Below are 12,363 nucleotides of genomic sequence, written 5' to 3'. Positions count from 1 at the left end.
GAGCCCGCCTGGCCTCGGGCCTCCGGCCTCCGGGTGCGCTCCCGGGCCGTGCGGTTATGTCGAGGAGACGCGCGGCTGACTCGTGCCTGTTAGAGAACGTTGCACTGCTGTCGTGGTGCCTGCGGATCGAACTTTTTCTCAACGTGGATCTTGCTTTTTAGCTCTGTATGAAGATCCCGGGAGAGGGGCTCCCCCGGGGGCGCAGCGGCGGGGCGCCCGGCTTCGGCCCAGGGCGTGACCCCGGGTCCGGGACCAGCCCCGCGTCGGGCTCCCTGCGCGGAGCGTGCCGCGCCCTCTGCCTGGGTCTCTCTCTCTCTCTCTCTCTACCCCCCCTCCCCCCGGTGTGTGTCTCTCATGAGTAAATATTTTTTTAAAAAAATGCATTAATTTGGGATGCCCGGGTGGCCTAGCGGTTTAGCACCTGCCTTCGCCCCAGGTCGTGACCCGGGTCCCGGGATCGAGTCCCGCGTCGGGCTCCCTGCGCGGAGCCTGCTGCTCCCTCTGCCTGTGTCTCTGCCTCTCTGTGTCTCTCATGAATAAATAAATACAATCTTTAAGTAGATAAATAAAATCTCGGAGCACATGTTTATAGTGAAGTTGAGGGAAAAGCTCAGTTGACTGGTTTCTGTATTTATTTGCATCCCTTGCAGAGTCGATGAAAGTACAGCCTGTACCGAGCTGTTCTTTTGCTCGGTAATGACACAGGCCTTGTGCTGAAGGGTACATATTGCCTCACTCGTGGAACACGTATTTGTGAAAAGGTCACTTAGAGCTCAGCCCCGGACACCTTCCTGCCACTCCGTGTCTTGGTTCTCATCTTTCTTTCCCTTGTTACAGATTTTATTTTGTTCGTTATCTACTTCTTCTTAGAACTTGCTGTTGTGTTGGTTTCCATTACCTTGATTTTTACCTTTTTACCTGTGCCTTTTTTTTTTTTTTTTCTTGTTTCCTGGGAAGACTTCCTCTTCCTAATCCTGGACATCAGTCAAGGTTCTATCCTTGTTCTTCTTTCTAAAGAAACCAGTTTTAAAATTTCTAATCCAAAGAATATTTTATTAGGCTCATAAATATTCTGAAAGTTGATGGAAAATACCGTGTATATATGCAAATAACCATTTTTCAAGGAAGAGGAGCTGTGATATCCCCTAATTTCAAGAATTATTACTATAAAGGTTTTTTTTTTTTTTAAGATTTTATTTATTCATGAGAGAGAGACACACACACACACACACAGAGGCAGAGACAGGCAGAGGCACAGGCAGGGGCAGAAGCAGGCTCCATGCAGGGAGCTTGAGGTGTGATTCAACATGGGTCTTCAGGATCAGGCCCTGGACTGAAGGCAGCGCTAAACCACTGAGCCACCCGGGCTGCCCCAGGGGTTTGGTTTTTGTTTTGTTTTGTTTTGTTTTGTTTTGTTTTGTTTTGTTTGTAAATCCAGTCTTAGGTTTTTAGCTGCCGCTTTGCTGGTAACTCCAGACAAAAACCACAGGCTGTGGTCCTTCAGTACATCTCCACTTGAATGTCCCATGTTACTTCATCCAAGAGATTTTATTATTTATTCTCCCTGTTGTCTTGACATCTCCTTATCTCATTCTTTCCTGTTACCAACTCCTGTTTTTTATTGTTTCCCCACTTTGAAAGTGTGGCTCGAAGTAACCCTTTCTCCAGTACAGTACCATTACCTTAATTCAAACCCTTGTCCGTTTATGCCTGCGTTTTTGCAGTAATCAAGGGAAGTCCCCTGTAGATTCATTCTGTCCTTAGCTGAGCCTCCAGCCAGCGATTCCTTTATTTCCTCCAGTTAAAGCACAGTTGCATTCCCTAGAGGTTGATCTAAGCCTTGATTGTATTTATTCTTCCCACTGTATTTATACTACCCTGTAAATAGGTACTCGAGTCTTCCCAGCTCTTTTCCCAGTAGGTGATGGCACCTCCCACCTGACATTCTTCTCTTACTTTTTTCAGTCTAACTTTTGTTCCAGCTGAATTTACTCTCAAAACTTTTATCTGCATTTACTAGTGTTGTGATTTGGGAGCAGTTAAATTAAGCCTGTTGATTTTACTGACAGTTCTCTCTGTTTATTAATTTTTGCTTGATAATTGTAATTTCTAAGAGAGGTGTATTAAAACATCATGAAATTGTCTAGTCTTCTTGTAATTGTTCCTTTTTTTTCTTTATCTACTGTATTTCAGTGCCTTGGTGTTAGGTATATTCGTAATTGGTCATGTGAGTTATGTCATTGGAAAGATACAATGCAGACCCCTTATAATCTAGGCTTGTATAGCTGTCTTCTGCTTGACTCTGGACCCATTTTTCCACCATTTCCCCTGTTTTTTACTTACTGTCAACCAAACCTGGTTGTCCTTATTAGTCTTGAGGAGACAGAGCTCACTGGTGTCTCCAAAGCCTTGGATGCTTTTTCCTTTGCCTTGAATGCTTTTTTCCCCAGATTTTAATAATTTGCTTTACTCAGTTCAGGTCTCTAGTAAAATGTCAACTCCATTCTTCTCTTGATCATGTCAAGTAAAATAGCCCATTTGCCCTGAGTTTTGGAAATGTTCTTCTGTGGTAGTTTTGTTTAAAGATTTATTTGAGAGAGAGTGCATGAGAGCGAGGGAGGGGTAGAGAGAGGGGGATGGAGAACCTCAAGCCGACTCCCAGCTCAGTTTGGAGCAGGGGAGGGGCTCAGTCCCAGGACCCCTGAGATCACCACCTGAGCTGAAACCAAGAGTCAGAAGCTCAATGGACTGAGCTACTTAGGCACCCCCTTTCGTGGTACTTTCAGTTGGTTCTGCTGAGGCCCCTTGGGGTTCACCAGCCCTGACTAGTTTTCATTTGCTTAGGGTCTTTGCACCCTTCACTGCATTGTGACTGAAGAAAATCCAAACTTGCGATTTCTCAACTATGGATTTACCACTGTTGGGATTTGTTTCATTGTAATAAAAACATGTATTTTGAAATTTACCATTTTAACCCTGTTTAAGTTTGTGGTTTAGTGGCATTTGAGACACTCTCAGTGTTGTAGAACCAGTCTCCGGTACTTTTTCATCTGGCGAACTGAAACTCTGTCCTTTTACCCCATTCCCCCCATCTCTAGTAACCCCCACTCTGCTTTCTATAGCTGCGACTTTGAATCCTCTAGATACTTGGTGTTAGTGGAATCATACAGTAGTTGTCCTTTTGTGACTGGCTTATTTTACTTAAAATAATGTCCTTACAGTTCATCCCTGTTGTAACATGTGACAGGATTGCCATCCTTATAAAGGCTGAATAATATTCTATTGTATGTAAATACCAAATTTTATCTCTTTATCTCTCCATGGACATTGGAGCTGTTCCCACCTCTGCTGTTCTATGCTGCTATGAACACAGATGTGCAAGTACCTCTTTGAGACGCTGCTTTCAGTTCCTTTGGATGTATACCCAGAAGTAGGGTTGCTGGATCATCTGGTACTTCTATTTTTAATATTTTGAGGAATCACAGTACTATTTTCCTTAGCAGCTGCTCCATTTTATAGCCCCACCAACAGTGCTCAAGGGTTCTAACTTCTCCACATTTCTGCCAACTCCTGTTCTTTTCTGTTTGTTTGTAATCATAGCCATGCTAATGAGTCTGAAGTGATCTCTCATTTGATTTTGATTTGCATTTCTCCCACGAATCAGTGATGCTGAGTATCTTTTCATATGCTTGCTGGCCATTTGTATATCCTCTTTGGAGAAATACCTATTCCGGTTCTTTGGGCATTTTTTTAATTGGGTTATTTGATTTTTTTGTTGAGTTGTAGGAGTCCATTATTGGTTTTGAGCATGGCTTTTGACTCACAGGTACTTTATAATTGTATTTTGTCAAGTATTTCTGTGTTGTTGATTGTGAGACTTTTATGTTAATTCAGCTTATTCTTTGATTGTAAGTCCTGAGGAATTCAGAAGAGCCAGGAAAGCAGAGAGGTAGGTTTCTTTCCTGTCTGCCTCTGTAAAATTGGGTATTTTGAAATAAGACGTTGACATGTGATTGGAAAGATTTTCGTTCAGACTGTAATCTGAACAGTCAGGGTAGGTTCTGGGTTTCTATCTTTCTCAGCCTTGTCTGTTCCATTCTGTCAGAGATCTGCTAGAATCCTCTTCCTCGTGTCATTCCTTTACTTAAATACTTTACGGACAGTTTGATCTTTAATATCCTTGGCAAGATTTGTAAGAGCCTTCATAATCTGGTCCAAAATCGTTTTTGCCATACCGTCTTCTACCTTTCCGTCATTATTCTCATTACTCTCTCTAGGTGAAACTTCTTGCCATTTTTTTTTTCTTCTTGCCATTTTTGCTCATATGGCGTATGCTTTCCTATATGCTTTTTTGTCTTTTTAACTTTTTCACATTACCTAAAATTCTCTCCTTTTCCCAACTTTCCACTTGATGTATTCCTTTTTAACTTTGTCCAGTTTTTAGTCGTTTTTGGGGGGTGGGAGGGACTTACCTGGATATCTACTTTGACCATTTACATGGCACCATCTGTTAAAGTGTTCTAAACTGCTTTTTCTTCTCTTTTCTTCTGCTTTTTTCTAATTACAAAAGTAATACCTGCTCATTGTAAAAAAATATAGACTAGTACAAAAGGAAAATGGAAAAGCCTCTATCCTTGTTCTCTTTTGATTCCACTCCTGGGTTCATGAGAATGAAAAAGACTACTGCTTATCCTTTCAGAATCTGTGTGGGTGCACGCATGCACATTTAAATTGCACGTATTGGTTTGCTTTTTTTCATTACCTAACATATTATTTACCTCTTTGTATCTCCACATGGTATAGTGCAGGAAGTCTTTTTCTCTGTAGTGTACATGAAGGATATGTAGATCATCTGGTTTCCTTTAACTGCTACATAATGTTATATGGTAACTCATTCTGTTGGGTTATTAATAATAATAATAATTTATTGAGCCATCCCTTGCTAGAAGACTTTTAAAATTGTTTTTCATTGTTTTATTATTTATTTCAAGCAGTGCATTAGGGAATGTGTATATATACTTTTGCCCTCTTATACAAGTATTTCTCTAGGGTCCTTAATAGAGTTTTAGTGAAATTACTGATCAAAAAATAGATGATAGAGGGACCCCTGGATGGCTCAGTGGTTGAGCATCTGCCTTTGGCTCAGGACATGATCCCGGAGTCCCCAGATGAAGTCCCACATCGGGCTTCCTGCATGGAGCCTGCTTCTCTCTCTGCCTATGTCTCTGCCTCTCTCTCTGTCTCTCTGTCTCTCATGAATAAATAAAATCTTTAAAATATATATATATATATATTAGTATTTAAGATTTCATTAGATACTGTCAAATAACTCTGTGTGTCCCATTTCTCCAGCCCATTATCAATACTGGATATTATCAGTCATTTATATTTTTACCTATTGAAAGAACAAAATATCTTTTAATTGGTATTTTTCTTTTTGGTGAAGGATGTTTTTATAATTTTACTGTTTGTATTTATTCTAATGTGACTGGCCTGTTTTTGTCCTTTGCCTATTTTTCTTTTAGATTAATCTTTACGTTTTTTTTTTTTTTAAGATTTTATTTATTTATTCATGAGAGACACACACAGAGAAAGAGACAGAGAGAGGCAGAGACACAGGCAGAGGGAGAAGTAGGCTGCACGCAGGGGGGCCCACCCAACACGGGACTTGATCCCGGGACCCCAGGATCATGCATCCTGGGCCGAAGGCAGGCACTAAACCGCTGAGTCACCCAGGGATCCCAATTTTTTTTTTTTCTTATTTGCATTCTTTTTATATTGTGATTATGACCCCTTGTCTGGTATATGTGGCACATAGCTTCTTAGTGCATAGTCAGACTTCTTTGATTTAATAAACACAACTAGGTAGTGAAACGTTTTTTTACATGGCTATCTGTAGCTCAAGACTGAAAGTTCCTTCATCTCCTGTTTGTGGTGTCAGCATCTAGCGCCAAGTCGGCCATAGACAAAATATTCTATAAATGGTTTACAGTGAACAAGGTAGTTTGAAACTTGACTCTTTCAGAAAACTCAAAGTCCAGCGTCACATAAACTGTCCAGACTTTAACAATAAGGATGAAAAATAGCTTAGTATCTAAATTATATATTCAATTATGTGTTGTATGAAAATTTATCTGTTGGGTAGCTTCTGTAAATTAGTTCTCATAAAACATCCTACTAATTATTCACTGAATTCTGTACTAAAAAATGAATGGTTTTCTGTGAGCTTAAAAGCCAAATGCATTATCCCTAATGGAAACACATTATTCTGTCTCCTTTTGAGACAAGATGCTGAGTTTAGTTCAAGTAGAAATGTATTTTATCTTATACCCAGCTTCAATTTTACTTTAAATCCTAATTATTTTTTTTTTTTGCCGTTTCAGGTAAGACCATGAATTATGGCATTTCTTAAATGAAGCATTCAGGAATGAAGTGAAAATCATAACATATAGAAAATAAATGATTTTTAAGTTATGTCTATTAATTTGACTATAGATATATATTATATTTACCTCCTTAGTAATGCAAGAAGTCTTTGTGGGAAGCAGAGAAGCAAGCAGCTGCATTTCTTGTGCTCACCTAAACATTACTGGAGGATAAGCCACCTCAGTCTACAAAGAGGTTTTCATGGAAGCAAAACAAGATGTAAATTGACTAAAAGTGAAGCCCATTCTTGCAGCAATCACTGTCACTCTCCAAGCAACCATGGTTTACATATTGGAATTTTGAAACTTAGCACTTCTACTCCCAAGGGACTTACAAAAGTGAGCATTCGTATGTCCCGTATTAAAAGTACTTTGAACTCTGTTTCAAAGGCTGTTTTTGGTACGCAGAATGAAATGATCTCACGTTTAGCTCAATTTAAGCCAAGTTCTCGAATATTAAGAAAAGTATCAGATAGTGGCTGGTTAAAACAAAAGAGTATTAAACAAGCCATCAAATCTCTGAAAAAATACAGTGACAAATCAGTGGAAAATAATTCTTTTTCAGAGAAGCAAAGTTATATTCTAGGTAAAGATGAAGATATAGGTAAACAAAGCCTTTTTCGTTACACAAGTAGTATAACCACAAGATTTGGAGAGTCATTCTATTTTTTATCAAATCATATTAACTCATACTTCAAACGTGAAGCAAGAATGTCTAAAAACAAGGAAAATAAACATTTCCAGGAAAAATCAGAACTTGAAGATAAAAAGGTTGAAGAAGAGAAAGCAAGCTCTCCAGATCCTGGCATCCTGATTGATAAGCTAGATTCAGAATCTTCTGTATATTCTGTGGACAAGCCTGCAAGTACCAGTGGGACACCAGAGGCTCTTCCAGTTTCTACTAAACAAAGTATTGCTAACTTTCTTTCTCGTCCTACTGAAGGTGTCCAGGCTTTAGTAGGTGGTTATATTGGTGGACTTGTCCCCAAATTAAAGTATGATTCAAAGAGTCAGCCAGAAGAACAGGAAGAGGTTATTAAAGCTGAGCAATCTGTCAGCAAAGACAAGAATGTGGAGGAGAAAAAGCGGTTATCTCTTCAGCGAGAAAAGGCAAGTTTTTCATCACTATGGCTTAAAGTTTTACATTTTTGTCAAATGCATAAGCTTCATTTCCGTATGGGAACCTAAGAAACTTTAATCATTTGTTGGTATTACTAGAGCAGTTTTGTATTCTAATCATGTATGTTTTAATATGTCTTTGTAGATTATTGCAAGAGTGAGTATTGATAATAGAACCCGGGCATTAGTTCAAGCATTGAGAAGAACAACTGACCCAAAGCTCTGCATTAACAGGGTTGAAGAACTGACTTTTCATCTTCTAGAATTTCCTGAAGGAAAAGGAGTGGCTGTCAAGGTAATTCTAATTTATTTAATCTGGTTTCGTCTTGGAATAAAAATACCAATATACTTTCTAAAATGGAGAAGGCAATACCTTTTGTTTTTTTAATTTAAACATTTTTGTGGTTTTTATCATACACATGATGTTTATAGATTCAGTAATTGACACATTCTGTGATATATATTATCCTAAATACTCATATTCTATGATGATAAATTTATGCTTTTGGTGCTACTATCTATACTTAGAGATTAAACATTTTAGAATAAAAGATAAATCTCTGTGGGCTCATTGAATTGGCTGATAGTTGCCAAATTTTTCTTGAATTTGTTTATACTATGTAACTACTCCTTTAAGACAAGAGATGTAATTTATAAGTAAAACCATTGCTAATTTTTATTTTATGATCTTTTTGTATTTGCAAGTCCCATTTTATTTATTTATTTATTAAACATTTTATTTATTCATTCATGAGAGACACAGAGAGAGGCAGAGGCAGAGGGAGAAGCAGGCTCCATGTAGGGAGCCCGATGTGGGACTCAACCCGGGATTGCGAGATCACGCCCTGAGCCAAGGGCAGTCGCCCAACCACTGAACCACCCAGGGGCCCCCATGCGAGTCACATTTTAATGATCTGAGGGATAATTAGATTGGTAATTATATTAATAAAATAGCTTTTCTTGGCCTCAGATTTTTCAAACATAAAATACTGAAGGTAATTTAAACCCATTTAAACAGACTTTTCAGAGAAATACTATGAAGTATGAATAATGTGGGTGAGTCTCTTCTGCACTGCTAGTTAGTAAGATTATTTGTAATATTTAATGAACAATTTACAAATATGTAATGAACAGATAATGTTAACATTTGATTAGAGATCTTTTAATGCTTATTTTTAACTTGCCATTCAGAAAATTTTAAGTTAGGGACGCCTAGGTGGCTTAGTGGTTGAGCGATTGCCTTAGGCTCCCGGGCATGATCCCAGAGTCCCATGAGTTCCCTGGATGGAGTCCCGCATTGGGCTCACCACAGGGAGCCTACTTCTCCCTTTTAAAAAAAAAAAAAAAGAAAATTTTAAGTCAACTTAGTTCATATATATTCCATTTTTTGACAACCATCTTGCTGAAGAGTTCTCTAAGTCTTTAAATAAGGTAGCTTTCTGTAGTTTCATATTATATAATTTATACATTATAAAGCTAAACTTTAGAGTTTCATGTTCATTAAGTTGGGGATTATCTTTCATGGATACTTAATTTCTTACTACAAGACAATTTTCCAAAGGTAGATATGCTTTTAAGTCCATTTAACATTGCAGGCATATGCTGAAAGCAGAAATCTAAAATACGCATACTCTAAAGAACTTTTTAAAAAGTGGTTTTTTGAAGTATAATACATATGCAGTTATTGGAATCAAGTTCAATGAATTTTTCACAAACGAAATGTGGCTATTTAACTGGCGCCCAGATGAAAACAGAGTTTACCAGCACTTTCAGAAGATGCCTTTGTGCTCCCTTCAGTTACAATCTCCTAGAATTAGTTTCGATTAGATTATAATTTTGCTTGTTTTTGTACATTTCATAAATTACTGTGATTGGGTTTTTTTAATTCATGTCAGTGGTAATCATTCTCATTGTTGGGGTTAGTTGTAGAACATTTTTTTTTGTTGCTTTCATATTCCATAGTATGAATGTATCCGTTTATTTATTGTATTACTGATGAATTGCTGGGAATTTTTCAGTTTTAGTCTGTTATGAATAGTCATGCTAATAGAAACTTTGAGGGCTCTTGCATTACTGATCCTACATCTAAGGACCCTTCATATACCAAGGAGTCATGTGTTTTGGAATGTATATTCAGATCAACTATGAATGAAAGTCTGGATAGTCTGTAAAAAGTTCTTATTTCCCTAAATAAGAAGCATCTCAAAAACAATGAATCTTATAAATTAAGACATATTAACATGTACACTCTCAAGGTGAATTTTCCCAGCGAACTTTTTCATTATTAGAAAAAAATTGAGCTTTTGAAAATTGCTAGAATTGTTTGTTCTAAAACATTTATATTAATATTTTCACTTTTGTGTATTATATTTATGATGGCCAAATTGAGGGAATTGTCTTTGATAAACCAATCTCTTTTGTGTATTTGTATTTGGTGTGCTACATTTTTGGCAGCCACATCTAGGAAACTGCCTTTGATGATTTTTTTCATGTTGGTGAAGGTAGTCTCCTTTCACAATTTTAATAAAAAAAGCCTTTTATAATTTTTTTTTTCAAAAAAGTACCATAAGCTTTGTAAAAAAAAAATTAGAAAAAAGGGAACAAGAATAAGAAAATAAGAATAACATATTTCTGCTACCCAGAGATTACCATTGTGTAAATGTATTAGTGTCTATTTGTATTAGTTAGATTAAGCCAACTTAAACTCTAATATATCAAAACCTAGGTGGCTTAACACAACAGAAGCTTATTAGTCCCTTGTACAAAGTCACCTGGGAGTTTAGGTGACTCTCCAGGACAATGAACCTCTGTGTGGGGGCTACTTTGATCTTGTTCTCCTATGTTTCCATACGAGGCCTCTGTGATTACTGTAGCAGGAAAAGAGTATTTCAGCAGAAAGTGCCACTGGTTTTTTCTGCTCATAACTTACTATCTTGCCCAATTGCATGGGCCTGAGATGACTGCCTTCATATGCCTGAAAGGAGGAGCATCTGGATATTGGTGAACATTAGTAATGTCTACTACAATATTTCTCTAGAAAGTTTTCTACACATATGTATATATGATATGCCAAAATAAAGTCATTCTGTGTGTACTGCTATTTTGTCATTTGTTTTTTTGGTTTTGCAGTTTGTAATGTATACCTTTCGTGTATCAAATTTTCATCAGTAAATTTTCAGTATATAAAATGTTGTTTTTATAACTGATTGGATCCAAATGAGGGTGTAGTCTAGACCATACATGTCATCTGGTTTTTCCCCCTAAGTCACTTACAGTCCTGTTCTTTCTTACCCACGTCTTCAAAACTAAGAGACCAGGCTGGTTATCTTATAGAATGGCTCACTTTCTGAGTTTACCTGGCTTCTTTCTCATTGGTGTTATTTAATGTAGTCCTCATTCTCTTTTATTTGCTGAACACTGGAATATAAACATAAAGACTTGGTTGAGTTAAACGTGTGTTAGACAATATTGTATATGATGTCATGTGCTTCATCTTGCATCCTATCAGAACTCGAATAATTGGTTGAAAAATGATTAGTAATGCTAACGTTGACCACGGGATTAGGGAGATGACTGTGATCCTCTCATTGGTGTTTAGGATAGGACCATAATCCCATCACCCATTAACCTGATTGTTCCCAGAACTAGTTCCCAGAACTAATCATTTCATTAGGGTTGTAGAAGGATAAATTTCTAATTCTGTCACTTAAGCATTGTAATTGACATTCTTCAGTAAAAGTAGAGCTTTTCTTTATCAGCTAAAGCTATTTTGTTATTCTCCAAGATCAATTTTACAGGATATGGAAGAGAAATGCTTAATTTCCTTTACTTAGTCACGAATTTTCACAGTAAAGAGATGCCTTAAAAGCTGCTTCATTGGTGTCATGATTTTTTTTGGCTTTTTTTAACTATGAGTATGAACTCCTAGTTTTTCATAAATTGTGTTTCAGTAATTTTTTTCTCCCCCCCTTTTTTTTTGAATGCTAAATTCGTCTCAACTTTGAGTGGTAGAGGCTCCAAGCTCATTCATGTGATTTTTTTTTTAACTCTTTATAAAAGTGTCATGGGCAGAAAAGGATATGCACGCATACAGCTCTATGAATTTTCAAAATTGAAAATAACTACATAACCCCCACCCAGTATACGAAACAGAATGATAGTAGCTGCATACCCAAAAAGCCCCTTTTATGTCCCTTCGAATCACTATCTCCAAAAAGATTGACCAATTTTCCTGATATTTAGCAGGATAGATTGTTCCTTTTTCTGCATATTATACAAATGGAGAGTGCCTCAGTCAGTTAAGTGTCTGCCTTCAGCTCCAGTCATGATCTTGGAGTCCTGGGATTGAGCCCTCGATTGGGCTCCCTGCTCAATGGGGAGTCTGCTTCTCCCTCTCCCTCTGCCTTGCCCCCTGCTTTTGCTCTTTGCCAAATCTCTTAAAAAACAAACAAATGGAATGATACAGCTTGTGCTCTTTTATGTATGTTTTTTTTCACTTGGCATTGTGAGAACCTTTGTTGGGTATGGTTATGAAACATACTCATTGTGTATTCTGTGGTATGAATATAGGGCAGTGTATTCATCCATTTTACTACTGATGGGACATTTGGATAGTTGCCAGTTTGGGAATATTTAGGAATAGTGCTTCTGGGATATCTTTCAGAAAACACAGATCTTCATTTCTTAGGGAGTGTATAACCAAGAGTAGTATTCCTGGTCATGAAGTATACCTGTTTTCATCTTTAGTAAGATACTGCCAAATGGTTTTACAAAGTGTTTATTACCAATTTATACTTCTGGTGGTTCTTCCTTTCTAACA

General features: G+C 37.5%; 1 protein-coding gene across 2 annotated transcripts in view; it reads left to right on the top strand.

Moving 5' to 3' along the window:
• Positions 1 to 12,363, top strand: part of PNPLA8 (patatin like domain 8, phospholipase A2) — a 46,295-nt gene that overhangs the window by 395 nt on the left and 33,537 nt on the right. Inside the window, exons 2-3 of one of the 2 annotated variants that reach the window (XM_072760025.1) lie at positions 6,384 to 7,535; positions 7,690 to 7,839. In XM_072760025.1, coding sequence (XP_072616126.1) covers positions 6,474 to 7,535; positions 7,690 to 7,839 — 1,212 coding nt within the window. In that variant the 5' untranslated portion in view covers positions 6,384 to 6,473. The remainder of the gene's footprint in view (positions 1 to 6,383; positions 7,536 to 7,689; positions 7,840 to 12,363) is intronic. The other variant, XM_072760024.1, reaches the window with a different exon arrangement.

This window comes from Vulpes vulpes, chromosome 5 (genome assembly GCF_048418805.1).
Source record: "Vulpes vulpes isolate BD-2025 chromosome 5, VulVul3, whole genome shotgun sequence".
Classification (NCBI taxonomy): Eukaryota; Metazoa; Chordata; class Mammalia; order Carnivora; family Canidae; genus Vulpes; species Vulpes vulpes.
The sequence above is the reverse complement of the archived record's forward strand: the minus strand, read 5'-3'. Positions and strand labels throughout refer to the sequence as shown.